The sequence below is a fragment of the Atractosteus spatula genome, chromosome 7 (assembly GCF_055471065.1).
Source record: "Atractosteus spatula isolate fAtrSpa1 chromosome 7, fAtrSpa1.hap1, whole genome shotgun sequence".
In the NCBI taxonomy this organism is placed as follows: domain Eukaryota; kingdom Metazoa; phylum Chordata; class Actinopteri; order Semionotiformes; family Lepisosteidae; genus Atractosteus; species Atractosteus spatula.
Window position 1 is genome coordinate 61774073 of NC_142712.1, and position 20243 is coordinate 61794315.

Genomic DNA, 20243 nt, shown 5'->3' on the forward strand with positions numbered 1-20243 from the left:
ACAGTGAGGCTCCATGCTGCTGGCCATAGAGGAAGGCGACCTGCCAAAGGCCCTCTGCTCACACCTCCTAGACGTCATTCCTGACTGGCTTGGGCCAGACAGAGGCTGCGATGGACTCGTCAGCAGTGGCATCAGGTCCTCTTCACGGATGAGTCTCTCTTCAGCCTGTTCCATGCAGATGGGAGGGCCAGAGTGTGGAGGAGGAGGTGTTGCATTTCTTTTTTCCATTAGTATATATTAATGTAAAGTTTTATATTTTGTGCTTATCTGTATTTATTTGTGGAAAGAAAATAAAGTTCTTAAAAATAAATAAATCGAAATCGGCCTCTGCACCAACCACAACCCTGTACGTTGCTAGAGAAAGGCTGTGGATTCCTAGACTAGTCAGGGAAAGGATGCAGGTAAAAGAACTGGACAATAAGTTAAAGGACTTCACCTGGATTGCTGTGCACCAGATGCTGGTGACCAGAGAGGTCCTCTATTGACACTTTCTCACCAGGAGTCTGCATTGTCCCTGGGACACGTATTTGGTCGAAGAGATGCAGGACTGCATGGTCTAGAGCTGCCTCTTGCAGTGTGGGGCAGAATGGGCAACACTATGCAACTCCTGGGAGCAGGAGCGGTGCTCAGTTGCCAGTGCATCCTGCAGGGGCTGGCACCAACTGGATTGGGCAAAAAGACACAGTACTTGCTTTGGCTTCTTGCATCCTTGATAAAACAAGGACTCTGGAACGCGAGGAACGCTCTCATCCAGCACAAACCAGAGTGGGGAGTGAGGGGGCTGGAGGAGAGGAACCTTGTGAACCTCAGAAGGAGGATGAAGCACAACGTCACCAAATGGGGCTTCTCAGCGGCAATGGAGTGCTGGAAGGGTTTGTGGGCCCTGTACAGGGACTAAAGAGGAAATCCCTGTTTCTTGGAGCTCCTCCGGAGGATTGGGTGACTGCAGTTTCAGAGCCGGGACAGGAAAAACACATGGACAGCAGCCAAGTGGTAGGGCTTGGAGGGACTCTTTCATTGTGCAAATCCATCCCCAACATCCACTTGCTCTGATTGATAAAGGACAATCATCCGATTGAGAATGTGTTTAATTGATTAAAATGGAATGGTTTTAATGGTTTGTTAGAGTGTGTACTTATTGTGAGATGTTTCTTGTGAATTAAAGTTTATTTTGATAGAGAAAAAAAAGGATAGTGGAACTAAGCCATTCAACGGTACTTCCATTCCTAATTTTCTGAGAGACCATCGGAACCTTCACGAAAACCCTAAAAGACCTTACACTGTGCAGACCTCCACTCAAAACCTCAGAGAGGAACAGTGCAACACTCAGCACCAACAGAATCAACCTCAACCCACAGAAAAACCAATGAATGACCCAGAGAAACCTGCACCCACCTCCTGGACTTCTCCGGCATCAACACCTCTAAACCAAACCATCCCAGCCCACAAGACTCAAAATCGGTTCACCCCTCCAACCTGGACCAGCAGCAGGATGGGACTAATGGAGAGCACCCCCTATCCCAGTGTATTGCCTGTCTAATGGTGCCATATACAAAAAATCATAAAATATTAAAGAAAAGATTCACATACTGTATGAAACCATGACCATGAAAGGTGAGGGGGCCTGCCTAGTGTGTAAAACACTTGGTTGTAGCATTGTGAGTGATGTGGTGCAAAAGCTATTGACTTGTGAAGAGCACCCCGTTATCCCAGTGTATTGCCTGTCTAATGGTGTCATACACAAAAATCATCAAGAAATAAACTTTCACAAAGCAAAGCTGTGAAAAGTCAGTCTAAAACATTTGGTTTGAACATCATGGGTGCTGTTTCTTATAAGCTGTTGAGTACAGAAGAGGATGTTTTCTGCTGTCAGCCATATTGTATACTGTATGTAGTTGACCCTTACCTGAATGAAAAGAGGACATAAAGAGAGGGCTCCAGAAATAAAACAAAGCTTTATCCCCGCACTTACAGACTGGATAAATGGAGACTACTCTGAGCCTGTCTCCGTGCTGTTCTGCTTCCTATGGTCATTGTTGTTCGCATGAACACCTCAATTAAAAACCTGAGGTTTATAAAAAGACAATTAGCTCACTGATATGTTTATGAAAAGGTTGTGAACATGTTCACAAATCGCGGTCTTTAAAAGTAGTCTGGTTTGAAGCCTTCGTGTGTTTCCCTTGCGAAGGTATTGACATCAGAATATTCCTGGGGGGGGGGGGGGGGGGACTGCGTAAAAACGACAAAGGCTGTGAAAACATTCACAAATCATTTTATGCACAATGCAAGTGTTTCCGTACCTCTAGAGGTTTCGTGAAAACGCCATTGACGTGCCAAAATTAATTTCCAACTTGGAGCTGACTTTACTCCCGTCCTAAGACAGAGGTATGGGTGCATAACGCTCTACTCCCCTCCCACTACTGTTCCCTGCCTTCGCTGCGGGAAGCGTTCATTCCGCTCGAATACGCAGGGAGAAAGACAATTCTACGTTCGCGATGCTAACTTCACGACCAAAGCGTTTTTAATCAGTTTTTTTTTCGACAAAAATGCATTTTGAGAGGATTCTGATTCTGATATGCATTTTACAGTCCACTGTTGAATCTCAGGATCTTGGACCCAGACTCATAATCCGCAAAGGTAAGAAAAAAAACAGCTATTAAAATATAACGTACGTGCATTGACATTAGAAACAGTCTGTTTTCATTTTCTTCTTTTTTCCTTGTAGTCGTCAGGATATAGAATTATATAACACTGTACAATGAAGTACTGTATTTGGAAATCATAAACAAATAGTGCTCAAAAATATAATTTAAGGTGTAAACACCCTTTTCATTATATTGTAATATGTGATTTATTCGATTTAACTTGCGTCGATAGTTTCACACGCTTTCCTGAAATTAATTTACACAATGGTTTTGATATACCAAAAAAATTATGTTGGTCTCGATGCATCACAAAATTCAAAAGCATGTCTTTGCTATGATGCTGACATCAGAACATGATCCTGTCATGAAGGGGCATACTGTGTGTACCGAAATGCATGCTAGAGTCTCTTAGCTTTATTTATTCCATCGTAGTTTTAATGTATATGAAAATAAAACTCATCAGTTTAACAAACCTGTACATTTGCTCTATTCATTTGAGATAAGAAGTTTTGCTTATCGAGCTCATTGTATTGTATCCGATATGTGAGGAACAAGGCATATGTCAGACAAGGGCATAAACGTACAAAATATTAAGGAGTTCCCCCCTCACCTTCTTCTAAAAAACGGTCTAAGGAAAATATAGAATCCAGTGAAAGCGTTTTTATGTGTAGTGACGTGTGTTTTTTAAAGAAAAGCAGCGATAACGTGTTGCATTCTCACATACGCCTCAATCACCAATCACTCGAACATGAATAATATTTAAAAAAAAAACATCAAATGCTTATTTAAAGAATCACATATTTTATTCATTTCGCCTGAGACGGCTTCCCAACAAGCCTATTCACATACCGCTGTCTCGTAGGATATGAGTCTGTAAATACAAGGGCAGCAAGAACGCAGACCTGTGGGTCGACAGGGGATGACTCGGCATTAACGGGGGAAATTCTCATCGCGGTTTTTTTGCAAAACAACGGGACTGGAAATGTTTAAAACTAAGTTTAAAATGACTAATTTGTTGAGGACTATCTGTACTTGAACTGCAGGCAAAAATACAGTCCTAGTCACCTCTAATAATGTTATCTTCTAAGTGTAACATACTGTAGCCTAAATGTTGCTGGTTGATCTAATTTGACAACGATGCTCCTTCGCTTATTGCACCCTCCGTTACCCCAGCAAGTGACAGTAAAATATTCCAGTGAAATAACTGGGCAGTTCAAGTCACTTTAAGACACTTTGTGGTTAGTGTTGTTTTTATTAAAGAAAAGGATGATGATTAACTTTATTTTATATAGCGCCTTTACAAGTGGTTTCTCAAAGTGCTTTACAGTAAGACAAAAGTCCACAGTGAGAGGAGACGGCATGATTACACAATCACAAAGAGGGTTTGGAATAAAGTAGGAAAGCAGTGGAGCAGACAGAACAAGTTAAATAAACGCCTACAGTATACAGTATAAAGAAGAATGAAAAGAATGCCAGTGGAAAGATCTATACCTTTTCTTTAGTAAATACAGAACAAAACTGCAGTGCTTTGTGTCAGATGTCACACCTTTGTCTGACACCCCTATATGGATGTTGAGTGACATGTCTCAAACACTGAACGCTATGATGGCCATCTATGATATGCTGTTTCGAGCATTGTGGTGAATGGCTTTTGTCAGTCATCACTTTATCACTGTACTCTTAATGCAATCAGGAAATTAATTATTTAAACGACAGGATATTCAACATGCGAGTCAAGTTACACTTTACCAGCAGCTGGTGAAGTGATAACAATACAGACTTGAGGAGGGGTATTACAGCTGAGAGCACCATTGTGAACAGGAAACAGAAAGCCACGCATCACAGGTGCCAAGATCTAACAGCAGCTTGAAGTAAGACAAGCAAGTAAACAGGTAGACATATCAGACCTCTTTTTCTTGGGCTCAAGTTCCCACCAAATGTGTTATGGTCCTGAGCCTTTGTCTGCTCCTGATACTGTATTTTTAGGTGTACAACCCTGGTAAAAAACAGACAGCTAAAGATTGAAATCCTTGTACTTAAATACTGTAGTTTCCCGATATCTTTGTACTTTGCCTTCCCATTTATTTAGAAGATGCCTTGTGTTGTGATGGGCAGTTTGTCCCATACTTGTGGGAGTACAGGACAAGATAACCAGCCATGTTGTCAAAGCCAATACCTTGGCTTCCTTCAAGAAAAGGCTGGAAGAGATCCTAGGCTTAACTAGCTACTAACTACTAAAATGGCTAGATGGGCCAAATTGTCTCCTCTTATTTGCGAAGGTTCTTATGTCTCCTAAAGTCTGTATTGCATCATGTTCCAGGAGCTGGTTGATAGTAGATTATGAGAACAACTACAAGAAAGCGAGACTAAGCTCTTTGCCTATTCCACAGGGAAGAAAAGATAAACAGTACAGTATGTGTCTGAGAGACACAGAAGCAGATGTTATTATTAAAGAAAGATTAAATTCAGCACATTTTGAAACATCGATGCTATCAATACAGTGAACATACAGATGCCACAGAACTGGTAGAAGACAGTCTGCATGAACTGACAACAATGTCCTTGGTTTCTAAATCTTAACAGAAAGCCTGATAGGAAAAACGACAACCTGCTTTTGCTTATTTCCAGATGACGACACTGACAGATTATGGTACAAAAGAAATCAGAGCCACACTGTGTTCTTCCTCCCTGAAGGCTCCGATGACCTGTTCGTTGGTATTACAGATGCCATCTACAGGATTGACCTGAAGCAGAACAACTTCACACAGGTTAATGCACGACCAATGTTCAGACTTTTAGAAGTGGCAGCAAACTGTGAAACTATAGCCCGACTTCATTTCTCTAGGTCATGTTTCCAAGGCTTAGTCCAAGAGAGCTCTTGTGCTTTTTGGTTTCTGTTTCAGCTGAATTCTGAATTAATTGAGCTTTAATTGGTATTAACTTTTTGATTGGTATAATTGTTTGATTTTAAGTAACTCTTCACTGCTTTCATGTCATGATTCAGAAATCATCTCTTTTGTGAGTTTTACTTTCAAGAAATGTCACAGCAAAACTCCATTCCTATTCCTATTCCATTCCAGATGATTTCTAAATTATTTCATTTAAACATTGACCCACTGAAGTATTGAGACTGTTCCAGGCTAGAGAAATGGCCTATTTGAAGGTCACCTATAAAAGTGTGTTGCACTATGGCTCTAAAGGAACACTACTGGTCAGCCCTGATTTATCACATGAATAATTTTGCAGTCCAGGATTGTTTAAGTGAAATACTCCACCACTAGGTGCTCTTTGTCACTAGGGCAAACAGTTTATTCTCTTCTGCATACACAGATTTGTGCTGAATTCATCTGTGTCTCTTACATGAATTTAGAACTATCAAACCAAGAAATCTTACATGTTGCACTTGGAAATTCTGTCTCACCTACACTTTGGGCAACTGATGAACAGTTATGTTAGTTATATTGTGTCTATTAATAAGGTTTTGCTTTCTGCAGAAATTCTCATTGAAAACAACTAGAAGAGACTGTGAAGAGGTCAGTGTTCTCCTTCATGTTACATCTCTGCTGTCACATGTGTAATGTGCATATTTTGTTTAGTATTATAGCAGACTATAGTTACTGTACTTGTAATATAATATTATTGTATATAATATATAATAGCATAGTAGTATGATTTCTTTTATTGCTGTTTTTATGTGTTAAAATCACTATGACATAAATTAAAAGTTAAAATAACACCAATAATGTTCATGTGAAAATTATGTACAAAAAGTAATTTATGTGTTTCAGCAAAAAGAAACCTCTAAGTACATTTTTGGGAAAAAAAGTTACATAACAGAACAGAGATGAAACCTTCCTTTCAGTGCTTCACTGGTTAAATATTAAAACTTGGTATGACAAATATCTTTAGCTGTGAGGAGTCTTCTCCAGTTGTAGACTTCTCCTGTCTCAAAATAAACTTAAGAGTCACACTCCATTACCTCTTTTTGATACATCTGCAGTATTAAAAGCAATGAGCTTGTAGGTTTTTCCGCAGAACTCTGGCCTGAAGCTTAATGCTTCCTGTTTAATGTTCAGTGTATGTTAAAAATGAAGGAATTAACTGAGGAGTAAATATATGAGGGCCCATGCACCTGTGAAGGGTGGGAGTGATTGTTTATGTATTTAAACTGAAGCTAAAATTCGTATCCAAGCAGCACTTTGTTTTTACACTCTGTTTTAGGACTCTTGTGAAAATGTCATCACTGTCATGCAGCAGTTTCAAGACAGCCTGTTTGTATGTGGGACTAATGGGATGAAACCCCAGTGTTGGAATCTGGTAAGTTTTACAGGTTAAAGCAGTCCCCATGGTGAACAATGAGACAACAGCAGCAGCAATTGAACACCCCATGTTGTTAGCTAAGCGATATGCATTTCAGCATTGATAATGGCCGTGAGGGTGACATATTGGCCATTTTTGTAATAAAGTGAGATTTTAAAGAAAAAATAGTGTGCAGGGGACCTTTTCTTTTTCATGTTTATGTAGTACTACTGCTACAATACACTGTGAAAAGACAGCAAAGCTTTACAGCGTTTCTCACTGCAAAGCTTATGATAAAGTTTTACAAAACTAAAAGTTTAATGATCTGGCCTTTATCTATTTTGGTCTCAACAATTTCCTGACAGAAATTATAAACCTCTGACTTTATATAAGGTTTTAAGCGGGAGTAGCTATTCTTGCCTTTGTTTCCAGCATGTGTTTGAATTCACCCACAATAAATCATATAAAACCACATTTCAATGATGCTTTATCCAAAAATTGACAGTTGTGACTAGTGAACTATAATTTTCTGTCACTTGTGAAAATAATATTCATGGGAGCAGGTTAATATACTATGACTCCTTGGCAATCCTGGTCAGTATAATTGGTACTGTATACTGTATGTTTCTGAATTACTATATGCATGAATGAGGTAACAAATGTCTTTGACTTTTGTAAAATGAGGTAATGTGATATATAGAGTCTACAACCTTGAGTTCACCAGGTCTGCATGAACAATAGCTTTTATCTTTGGTAGCTCTTTTTCATGCAAGACATAGTTGCATTGCCCTTACAAAAACGTCCAGGATAGGCTCCAATCTCTGCAGTCCTCACCAGGAATGAGGAGTTACAGTATCTGATACCTCATACTGAAGGGATGGAAGGACTCTATGAAAATAAAGCATGTAGCATGGTCATGTCTGGAGTGACCACAAAGCAAACATGTCTGAAATAACAGTGGAATACTGAACCACTGATCTCTCATTCTTGACCTACACTTAAAGAAACAACACATCCTAAAGCATTTCCTTACAGTTATGTGTACACTTTATATGAGAAAAACATTTTACATTTTTGTCTGTAACAGTCTGCTGGATGTCTGCGTTTTCTTGGTACGGGTGTTGTCATTAAGAATGCTTCTACTGACTACATTTTGAGTTATTAAAAGGTATTTGTTTACTCCATGAAGCAACCTCAAGGCAGCAAGATTGCTGAAAACTGTGATGGAGTTGGGATTTCTCCATTCAGCCACACTCAGAATTCCCTGTCGCTGTCTGTAGGTAAGCCATTGGTACATTAAGTACTCTGAGCCTTAGACTTAAATGAAGCATATTTAATAGGTCTTATTCATGGCGTGTCTGACCTTGATTTTGCTGGAACACAAGTCACAGGAAAGGCAAAGAAGAGTTTACACATAAATCCAAACCACAGACCAGACACTTACCAATGTGATGATTCAGACAGGGAACGCATTTCCTCCACTTGAACCAAACGTGATCCTTGCCACTTCACTTCCTCTTTTCTGTGACTCCACAGATATAAGATCAGGACGCTCATTAGCTAATTAATGAGAAAAACAGATCCAATGTATGGCAAGTACTCAGCTCAAAAGGCCCTGGAAGTAATCAAACGCACAGTAAATATTTGTTTCTTAAGAAATTAGTTCTTCCTGAATATGTGTACACTGCCGTGTCACTGTAAATCTGGGGCAGATTGATAATCTAAACCAAATTATTTTGGAGCTCTAGCAGCTGTTTCGCTAGTGACATCAGAGATGGGGAGAACTGCTGTACACTGCTAGAGGCCACCACCATACATTTAGTAGGAGAAGTGTAGCAAAATGGACAGGGAAAGTTCTGTTACAGGTCATCTTTACAAGATCCAGCATGTTTTAGCATGAAGAATGATTGATAAGCATTATCTGGGATTAGCTATAGGAGGCTGTTTTTATTCCAGAATGGGTATTTTAAAATCCCAATTCAAATTAATTGCTTTTATAACACTGAGGTATGAATTATATTCCATTACTTGTGGCTTCACTATATACCTTATTTTTTGCAACAAAATATTCCCATTTTGGTCTGCCAGAATAAATCCAGATTTAATGAACCCTAAGGTGAGATTTTATTTTTCTTTATATATCTGACTTATTGTTTACTGTAGCTCAAATATGTATTTTTCATTAACTTCCTCTTGCATGAACACTCACTGGAGGCATTGTAGAGGATAGCGTCTTTGTTTTTGTTTGTTTGTTTTTGGAAATGATTCTAATGGATGATATTACAGTAGGGATGTGAAGGTTCACAGAGAGTATCACCTGCCTAAAAACAGAACCTGCGTCCTCTTGTTTTTGTCTTTTCACAGAAGGGAATCTGTACGCGGCCGCTCCTTTGCGTGAGAAAGGAGCAAACCTCCAGTTCCGGAGGATGTGTGGCAAAAAAACGAAAGTCTGGATGTACAACAGCTGGACGGCAGGTGAGTTTACTGGTTTGTGTCCACAGCTGGTGTCACAGTGTCAGGCTTCTCCCCCCTGGACTGCAGCGGTATCACCCTTCTTGACTGAAGGAGAGCCGAAGTTCTGTCCGTCCTCTGTTTCACTGTGGCACAATCTTTCCCACTCGCTGGCATCATCCTGTTTACAAGATTAGGACAGAAGCCAAAGACCTCAAACTCCTTCACCTGGGCTTCAGTGACTAATGTATATAAGTGCTCCATAGTATTATGCAATGTTTTGAGCTAATTATATACTTGTAGCTTGCCGAAGGCCATGTGATATTCAGCTAACCTTTAGAGCATGAACTTGTAGAACACTATGGTACAGACCAAAGAGAAACTCTAGGATACTTTTCTGGGAATATCATGCCATTTTGTCCCATAGTCCCAATTATTAATTACCAATATTAATAATGGAGCGTTTCTGTTATCATGACAGAATTGTTCTTTATTGTTCTATTATAGACACCATTGTCGTTGGATTGTAAAAATGTGAAAATTTCTTATTTCAATTATTTTGTAAAAGGCATTGAAATTAAATGGCTTATCACATAACTAACAGTTTTGTAGAGAGAAGGGTTACACTTTAAGATTAGACAGCTAAGCATCAATCCCTTATGCACTGGCCTTTAAATAATTGTAAATTTAATAAGATAGAGCTTCTAGGTAAGTAAGGGATGTGACGTGTTCAACAAGTCTTACAAAATCTGGGCTTAAAGCCCTTCTACTCCTTTCAATTTCTAAATTCACAATCATAGGGTGGTTTATTGTTTAATCTCTCTACAGAGCCCACCTTTATTTTTGCCTCATGGGTTAGCAGACAAGAGGACCCTCAAAATGATAAGATTTACATCTTTTTCCGGGAGAAGAACTCAGACAAGAGCCCTGATGCTGACCCATGGATTTCAAGAGTTGCCCAAGTTTGCAAGGTACAGTATCAGCAGTAAAGCCAGCTACATCATAACCCACAAGATATACAGTATGTATACATTATGTGCTATATGAAGTCATAACCTACGAGAGGACATACTTCAGAGTGTCAGCCTGCTGCTGTTATTTGTGTAACTGAAAGAAAACCTGTGCCTTTTGTGATTTATTTTGTGATGTTTTAGTCACAATTAAATCTGGCTTAACCCACTTGGCTGAGGACTAACCTCCTGGCCAGATGGGCAGGTGCAGAGGTGGAGATGGGGTGGAGGAGGGATGCAAGAGACTTATGTGAGACAGAGAAGGGATTATGTACAGTATTTATAATGCTTTAGGAAAGGAAATGACATCAGGATTAATTATGAATTACTGACTGCGGAGTCTGATTGATCTTGGCTGTTGTCAGCCCTCCCGAACGTTCGTCAAATAATCCAATATTCGCTGAATCACAGGAAAATGGAAATGAAATGTTAGTTTTAAACTGGTTTGAAATTGATACATTTTTCAATAGCTGTTACAGGCTAAAATTGAAACAGTGTGAATGAATTAATTAGAAACATCAGCACTGGAATTTTTCAGAGGTATAGTTACAGTAAATACTGTATGGATCTTTGGAAGTGCAGGACACAAAACTGATCTGAAAAGCAAAGTCACAAAAACATTATACATTAGTTGATGCAAACTGCTAGCTACATAATCAGCACTTTAATTACTGAGAGAGAACTCACTGTATTTGTGGCTCCTTTCCTGAAGGCTCAGTCAGCACAGAAAAGGCTGAGTGCGACAGTAATACTGTTGTTATAGCTGAGTTGTTCCTGCATGTACTGTACTATGAACTCAAGACCTTTAATAAGTATGCTAACTGTAAAGCTGAGGTATGCAAGAAATTGTTTTGATTTGGTCAGCTCCCTGCATGTCTGAAAACCTGCATATCGCATTCTCATTTCATAAGCAGAACATTCACCATGCTCAGACTGTCTCTAGGTTGTGTGATCATTTCATCGAAGAACAGGTGAAAAACCAAAGCTATTCAGTGCAGCTGCATACAGCTATTGCCTGTATGTGCAGTGAGGAACATGTACTGTACACTATCATTTGTATCTTTATATGTATATGCTCATCATACATATATTTTTTCAGATGTTTTATGTTCACTCATTCAGTAACAGAATTATGCAACTACACAAAATAAAGGGAATATGAACAACACAGACAATATAAATTCACCACAGTAATAAAATGTTTCTAGAATGTTATAAAAATATAACATCATCATCCCATTTGTGTTTCAAGGATTATTAATGTGCAGGAAACTGAACAAGTAAGGATTAATGGTTGGGGATTGATGTGGATGGAAACAGTCCACTGTAGAGATTTGTTTTCACATATCTAAACACTGCAATACCTACAAAGCTTCATTTTAATAGGAAATCCTGAAGTTTTTTTATTCCATAAATTCAAACAATCACTTCCTGCTTGTTCCCTCAGCTCCATCTGCTGCTGCTGTTTAGCCTTTCCCTTAAATGTTCATTTTTTTTATTTTAACGAGCACACCCCCTAGACTCCCAAGTCTTTGAACACATCTTAACTGCATAACTGGTTAATTGTACTTAATGTTTGGATTTTTAAATTTAGTTTTCAGGGTCTCTACCTCACCTTTTGTACATAGAGGTTACATGTAAGTCCTGGGTAAAATAAAGCCTAAATCTTCAGTTTTAAATGTCACATGCTGTATGAGAAAAGAACACACTGTTTTTTAAACAGTGTCTTTTAAAAAAAGTAATATCATTTTTTGGCAAAAAAAACTTCTAAATCTGGGCAGTGTGATTAAAGCAGAATTAGGTGTTTGTGAGGCAGAGCTGTCTTAGCTTATGACTAAACTATTTTAAACTTTTGACTGACTAAAATATCAGTTGTCCAGTGTAGCTGTACAATTCGATTATTGTAATAACCAGAATCAGAACCTGCTACAGTATGTTGAAATATTGTTTCAAGTAACTGGAGAGAAAGGCAATCCTCCACCTCCTTTAGGTTCCCCAGCATGTTTCTCCTGTTCCTGACAGCTCATTTCTCATCATGCTGTCTTGCATCCTCAGGTGGATGAAGGAGGCTCCAAGAGGTTGTTCCAGAACATATGGACTTCATTCCTGAAAGCACGGCTAGTCTGTGGAATTCCAGCAGATTCACTTTATTTCAACCGTTTACAAGACATCTTTGTACAGCATGCAGACAACTGGAAACAAAGCCGAGTTTATGGTCTCTTCTCCAGCAGCTGGTAAGCATGTTCCTTTCAACTCACCCTCTTCACATATCCCTGGAGTACAGTTTTCTTAAAGACAATTGGTAAGCACCATGGGTAGTGTTCTGTAATGTTCTGGTGTTTCAATGTAAAAACAATACATGAAGCTAAGAAACACTGTCCTCATGTACAGTACGCCAAGGTGTCTCTCCTAATGCACGAACTGTCTCTGGATGTTTATAGGAACTCCACTGCTGTTTGTGTTTACTCAATGGAAGAGATTGACCATGTCTTCGAGCACTCTGCCTTTAAAGGCTTCTCAGAAGAAATACCTAATCCAAGGCCAGGAATGGTAAGCAATTTTCTTTCCTTATGTGTCAGTCAACCAAGGTGAAATGTTTCAGTTAAATACATAATCTCTTGTTTATTTTTTAAAGGGAATGCTTGGTATATATCCTAGAGTTCAACACATGAAGGCTTGCCTGCATTTTGGATAACTTGTCAACATGTATACTTTTGCTGAGGTTACATTACACCACTTTTGCACCTTCTTATTTATTAAAATAGAAGTTCTGTGCATTGCTTAAAATTAAAACAAAAAAACTAAACTGCCTTAAGGACAAAAGGGGATACACAGGGGAGACACTGATAAATCCTAGAAGATATTCCAATCTTTTACATTTACTTTACAGAAATCTTCCTGTTACTCCTCTTCAATTGATTTTTATTCCTTTTTCTAGTCTGTGGTTTTGGTCTGACTCTTCTAGCTATGACAGGTGCAATTAACCCAGTCCAGCAAAGACTCATGTGCTCATTTGCACATACTGTATGTACCTGATTACAGCCTAAGAGAAATGTCTGTTGTTGACCACATGTACCAATAATTGGCTTATATAAAGTGGAATAAAAGTAGGTTTCAATGAAACTTCAGATGTGCCGGGGGCCGTTGAATGAACCCCCATAGTGCAAAATTGTTTCCAGGACTGTAGGGTTGTACTTCAGAAGTGAAGTCTTCAGTTTAACGAGGCAGTTTTCCATCAGTGTAGCTAAACTACTCTTTTGTGTGTGGCCAGGGCTGGGAGACATGTGAAAGAAGACATGTTTCATCCAAATGGACGGAAATCTGATGGCAGATAGGATCAGATTCCCCACTGTTAGGTTCAATATTTTAATGATTAAAGACCCAAAGTGTTTAAATCTGCGCCAGCTTAGTCTCAAATGCATGAGGTGTTTCACATCAGCCTGAAATGAAAGGTTGTGTGATGTGGCAAGCTCCAGATGTTGGGTGGGTGCCCCAGATGTCGCTACACTGAACGAGATGCCCACTGTCTAGATGTAAACTATAGTGACACTGTACATTACAATTATAATCTATAGGAGTCTCAGAATACTAACTTCTTGATTAAAAAAAATATTTGGAGATTTTTATCAAAAGAACTTAAAATATTTTTAGAAGAAAATATGATACCTAGACTGAAATGTTTATTTATTTATCTTTAAATCTTCTAAAAAATGAATAAGATTCGAGTTACCCCGGTGCTCAATCCATACCATTGTATAGGAATGTAGTGTGGCCTAAGGGACATACTTTATTGTATCACAGAACATCTAACCTATAATTTTGGATTACTTCTAACACTGGGTGGATTGACATTCTGTCAAGATAACAGACATGATACAACCATTAAACCAGTAGGAAACTACAGAAAAGTGAGAAACATCTGGATGCCTTTACAGCAGTTAACTTACATAAGAGTTTGGCTGTACCAGAAATATCTTCCATAACATCCGACCTGTGCTCCGTGCTTTTTGTGTTGCAGATTGCTTGAATGACTTGAAATCACTTCCTAATTCCCTTTATTCTTCTTGACACCTGACCCCAAAATGGTTGTTCTTTCTTTACAAAAGCAGGCCCTTCCTTCCCCACTTGCTACTAAACAACACCAGGCTTTATTAAATCTGAGACAAGGCATGGCTCAATGCCATGACATGGCTCTCCTTTACAACGTGCTTATCAGAGTCCTCCTGACAGACATTCTCCGTGGGTTAGCATGAGGTTTTCTACATACAGTATGAAGTACTTGGTACAGATAAGCAAATATTTGTTATCTCTAGTTTTATTAGATGATATATTAAAATCTTTTGTATTTCAGTGTGTTTCTGACAGCAAGAACCTTCCACTGTCCACCATCAGTATAATAAGAGACCACCCTGAAATGGAGGACTGGGTTCACCCTATCCAGCGCACGGCTCCATTCTATATTAGCAGCAACAACTATACCAAAATCACAGTGGATAAAGTCATTGCCGCTGATGGAAATTCACACAATGTGTTGTTTCTCGCTACAGGTTTGTCTCTGCAGTCTTATTAAAGTCAAAGTTAACTTTTCACATTGCTCACACGGCTTTCCTCTGCTTTCTATCCCCAAAGGTAAATTTCAAAACGCACAGGCCAAAGTTCAAAACTTTGAAAACAACTGAGAAGGACTGGGGATGAGGCAAATATTTTTGCAATACATAGCCAGCAGCTGTATCTCTATATACAGTATATAGCCAGCAGCTCGATCACTCTTCAACTCACAACTCGTAGCCCGGTCTGTGTGGGTCCTAATGCCCCAGTATGGTGACTTGGACCTTTTATACTGTAAAAAAGGCACCGTCCTTCTGATGAGATGTAAAACCGGGGTTCCACGGTCATTACAAATCCCAGGGTGTTTTTCGAAAAGAGTAGGGATGTTAACCCTGGCCAAATTTCCCCCTGGCCTTTATTTGTCATGGCTTTGTACTAATCCTTATCTATGAACTGGCTTCATCACTCTGTTCTCCTCCTCACTCCTCAGCCAATATGTGCTGAGCATACTGGTGGTGGTGGAGGGGAGTCCCCATTACCTCTAAAGCACTTTGAGTGCAGTGTCCAGAAAAGCGCTGTATAAGTGTAAGGCTATTTATTTTTGTAAACCTCTATCTGGGCAGAGAAACCAGGTAAGCAAGTGAAGCAGAATGAGAAAGATCTCTCTCACCGCTAGACCAGAAGTACACCACCTATTGTTCCTCACTTCTGACCTGTAGTGTATGCACTTCAAGAAACACACATGCTGCAAGTGCCCTTTTCAAACTTTTTTTGAACTACAAAAACTACTAAAAAGGAAGTTTCAGATATGGACACACTTCCTCAACTGAAGGTCTGTACAATGCGTGAAATGTGATAGGAACTGCCCTGTTTATACTGTATATTGCCAAAGAATTGTGACCTTGAGTAACCCCTGAGAAAACATTCAAATCTTAGTATTTTACCTATCTTCTTTAATTTTTGTTTAATACTGCCATTATCTTAGACTGTAGGCAACTCAAACAAGAGTGTTTTTCTTCACTTTTTTACAAGTGATTTTAATAGTGATGTAGTGGTTTATGAGTAAGATCACCAATCTGGAACAGCAACTGATGTCTTTGAGATTATGAACTACAGTTGCCTCTTATTCTCAAAGTGTCTAGAACCACTTTCTCTTGCTTAATTCTTCACCCCTCCCTATATCTCCTTGCTATTTTTGTGGAATTTAGAATGTAAGATATGCATGTTCCACACCTTGGTACTTTGATAACTAGTATAACACTCAACATGTCAGTGTAGATGCCTCACATTTTAATCTTCCAGTGCCTTGATTGAAGGTTATCTTCTAACAGACCTCCTTATAGAACACAGAATAGAACAAATATGGCTTTTGAATTTGAGAGTGGATTTTTGTCAGCAGTGTGCATACCTTTAATATCGACAAGTCAGAGGAATGGTCCTATTTACCTTACTGATAAATGAGAGGCGTGCAATCCGAGCTGTCCTGCTCTTCAGATTTTCTGCGTTCAAAGTTTGTGGTCTTCAATTTCAAAATTAAATTGCATCAATATAAACTTCCCATTAATACACAGACTTTTTCCTAGTATTGTTGACTGAATGTTTAAAAATAAACCAAGGATCTTTGTGGTACTTCAAGATAAGAAAATTGGCCAATAAACAATAAAGAAAACAGCCTTTATTTTGGCAAGGCTTAATTTCCTGTGCATTATGTATATTTTTATAGACAAACCTCTGGTATCTACAATGTAGCATCCTTCTGTTAATGTCAGACTTCACAAAAAGTTATATGGTGATCAGTGCGGCTAATTTTTTTGTTTTAACTTTTAGATAAACCTTTATCATATACTGTTAAAAAAATTTCCCTGGCCCCAGCACCACTTGTTCTTAAAATGGCCTGTTACCAGATGCTAATTACTCTGCTTACTTCCGTCCCCACAGAAAGTGGAAGAATCCACAAAATCTTGGAGAAGAACTTTAAACCCTTCGTCATTTCAGAAACTCGCCTGTTTGACCAAAGTGTGCAAATACAGTCCATGAAACTTGTTCCCCAGAAGGTGAGCTTCTGAAAAAAATCCTCACCACCTCACGGTGAAAGAGACACATAGATAAAAGCCAACTGTAAAAATAACATAACCACATTTACTGGTTTAAACTTCCAAAGGATTCTCTTAGATATTATCCATCCTGCTTTTAAATCTCTTACATACTGTATAAGTAATATCCGTACAGTTGCTTAACATATGTAGGGTTATCTTTTTGTACTCAAAAATATAGTTATATATTTTTTTACCTATAAAACCAAATAAATCTTACCCAATATGGTAAGAAGTATTGCATTGTATTATATCCTGGGCAAGCTTTCAATGAAAATTGTGGAAAAAGTAAAGTTGTTAAGGAGGTAATATTACAGGATTTGTGTTTAACAAGCTGTTGTTCATCCCTTTCCAGAAAAAACTGTATGTTGGCTGTGAAGATCAGATAGCTCACGTAGACCTGCAAAGATGCCAAGACTATGGTGAGACATGCGAACGATGTGTTTTGGCCCGTGATCCGTATTGTGCCTGGAGCCAGTCACAATGCGCTCCAGTGACCCCGTGAGTAGAAGAATGTTTTCATATCTAATGAAGAATACATCCGTGTTCTGCCCCCAGAGATAACACAAGTGCCTTTTCTGTTTTTATTTTGCAGAGGAGCCATTCAAAATGTTACAGAAGGAAATATTGATGTTTGCCATCAAGACAGAAAAGGTAGATCCTTGCACCAAAATAAACTGATATAATAGTTGTTTTCTTTCACCAAACAAAGAATCCCCTGATATAATATAACAATGGCTTGCACATTTTGTGGGTCTGTGAAGATGAGGATCTCCAGAAGATGTAAAAAAACCCAAGAGGCTCTTTACTCACGTGCTGTGTCCTTTCTTTCAGATGCAAGGAAAAGGCAGAAACGCAGCAGCTCTGCAAGCTCATCCGGCCAGTACACTGTCCCTCTGAACTTCCCACTGTATCTGTCTTGCCCCATAAATTCTCTGCATGCCACTTACACCTGGGAGCACTATCACAGGAGGAGTGAGTGCCAGCAGACAGAGTCCAATTGCCTGCACCTCATCACAGCCATGAATGAGGAGGATTATGGGAGTTATGCATGCATCTCAAGAGAGCAAGACTACACTGAGGTCATAAGGGAGTACCAGCTAAATCCTGTCAGCATCAACGTGGCACCCCACATCTCAGCTGTTCAATCAGTCTGTTCTGTTGTTGCTTTTTTGCTTTTCCAGCTGGGCATTTAAAGCTATCGACTCAACTGGAATCATAGCTGAGCTTCACAAATACGGCAAAATGTTCTGAGTGAAATGTGGTGAAAAGTGTCACCCACTGATCACAAATTCAGGAAATGGCTCATATTTTATGTGTGATAAAGGTGGATTAGACGTTAGCACTTGTTACCACAAGCTGCGGTGCTAATGTTTGTTGAGGCAAAGTGCTTGATGTCAACAGATCTCGTTTCTTCTAACTGGGCTCATTCAGTGAAGGTCCATTGGTTCACTGAATCTGATCCATGTTTCACTCGAACATCCGGGTGTTTTGCATCACAACTGTCCAGTAGAGCACTGACATATTTTGCTATAAAGGCAGACTAGCAGCAAACTACTGTATATTTTAAAAAATATCCTAAGGGAAACTTAATTAATGTGTAGTTGTGCTTTGCCAGGAATCTGCTCACATTAATACTGATCTATGTTTTAGAGTCTTCATAGAATGTAAATACGTATACAAGGGTCCTCTGCTTAACATTCAGAGCAAATTTACATTTAGCAGATGTACAGAATTTGGTCCCACCATGATAAGGAGGAAATGTTTTCATCAAGAGAGCAAGACTACAGTGAACATTCTGGTTATCATGCAGTCACTGTACTGGTTGTGACAGAGCCTGCCTGGTTCACTATGAAGGTGAAAACAATGAAAAAATGAAGTGTAGATATCAACTGAACTGTGAAGTTATCATGTACTTACAGTGGATAAGTAGCAATAAAAAGAAGACAGAAGGCAGGTTATGAGTTGAGATTTGTCATTAAGAATCCATTTGGGTATCTCATTAACTTAGACTACAGGGAAGATAGAAACATATAAAAACCAAGAAGGGAAAAGTTGTTAAAGTTAGATCAAGACAAAAATGGTTTAGGTGAGTTTAGGTTAAGTGTCAATATTGAAAATATATGACTTTTAGCACTATGGAGCATATGCAATAAAGTCTGTCTAGTCTACAGAACGATTTGGGGCTTTACAGAACTGTAATGAAGTACGGAGGTGTTACAAATATTTATTATATCAGTACTTAAGATAAAAATGTATTTATTTTGAAGTAGATATCGAGAAAAGGATGTGTGCAAGCTATGTCTTTAACATCCCTGGAATAATAACTATAGAGTTGTCAAGAATTATTTTCTTAATGCTGTGAGAGTTTATTTTTCTAGCATCATTTAAATACATGGGATTTGTAGTGTGATGGGACATGTTGTGGGGTTTTTACAACAAAAGACAAACAGTGCTAATGTACCACTTGGTGTTGGTTCTTCAGTTATTGATAGCGTAAAACACTGCCTTAACCCTGGAATGTATCTGGTTGCTTTTCTCTGGAAGGATTCCAGATATTTTCTACAATATGGTGACCAAAGTTGCACACAATATTCCTTAATAGTGCAATTGTACTGTAATTACTGTACTATAATGTACAATTTTGCTATAGATGTACATTATTCATTTTTGAGTATATTTCTTAACATCGCTTTTGCCTTTTTATTGCTTTCCTACAGTACATTGTCTAGATGATATAAATGATGTTTCAACATACACACCTGTCTTTTCGTTTATGAAAACTTTATACTGTAAGTTTCTTACCTAAATTAACCTCCTTTATCTCAGCGTTTTCCTTTTTATATTCATAGTTTGTTTTTTTGATACCAGCATATAAAACACTACACTTGTCTAAATTACATCTGCCAGGTATTTGCTCAGTCCTGATTTAGCTGTTTTTTTATTTAAATTGCCACTTCTGCAATGTTTGTTAATCCTCCTAATTTGGTATCATCTGCACACGTATGTCAGTTTACTAACTGTAACAGGATACACAGCAGATCACACATATAGTATATATTAGGAAGAGCAGTGGTCCTAGTACAGATCCCTGTGGTACTCTACTAATTACATCACCAAGCAATTGACCCAGATAACCAACCTGTGTTGGGTCAGTGATGCTACAGTATAAATTTGTTTGGTCATTGGTTCATTGT

At 38.7% G+C, this 20243-nt stretch overlaps 1 protein-coding gene across 2 annotated transcripts; it reads left to right on the forward strand.

Moving 5' to 3' along the window:
• Positions 1 to 2259: 2259 nt before the first annotated feature.
• On the forward strand, positions 2260 to 19802 carry sema7a (semaphorin 7A (JohnMiltonHagen blood group)). 2 transcript variants are annotated; one of them, XM_088922149.1, is made up of 14 exons: positions 2260 to 2637; positions 5274 to 5413; positions 6140 to 6178; positions 6867 to 6962; positions 8134 to 8224; positions 9309 to 9419; positions 10224 to 10366; positions 12461 to 12639; positions 12847 to 12955; positions 14757 to 14952; positions 16892 to 17007; positions 17402 to 17547; positions 17642 to 17700; positions 17881 to 19802. In XM_088922149.1, exons 1-14 carry the CDS (start codon positions 2547 to 2549, stop codon positions 18240 to 18242), a joined length of 1878 nt encoding a protein of 625 aa, XP_088778275.1. In that variant the 5' UTR covers positions 2260 to 2546; the 3' UTR covers positions 18243 to 19802. The 2 variants fall into 2 exon arrangements, with proteins under 2 accessions (XP_088778275.1, XP_088778276.1); XM_088922150.1 differs by having other exon boundaries at positions 17402 to 17468.
• The last annotated feature ends 441 nt before the right edge of the window (positions 19803 to 20243 follow it).

Bases quoted from the DNA above. Each gene is read 5' to 3' on its own strand.
- sema7a (XM_088922149.1), top strand. From the start codon at position 2,547: ATGCATTTTGAGAGGATTCTGATTCTGATATGCATTTTACAGTCCACT. The intron at 14,953-16,891 runs GTTTGTCTCTGC...CCGTCCCCACAG, and splicing joins TGTGTTGTTTCTCGCTACAG to AAAGTGGAAGAATCCACAAA. The intron at 17,008-17,401 runs GTGAGCTTCTGA...ATCCCTTTCCAG, and splicing joins TGAAACTTGTTCCCCAGAAG to AAAAAACTGTATGTTGGCTG.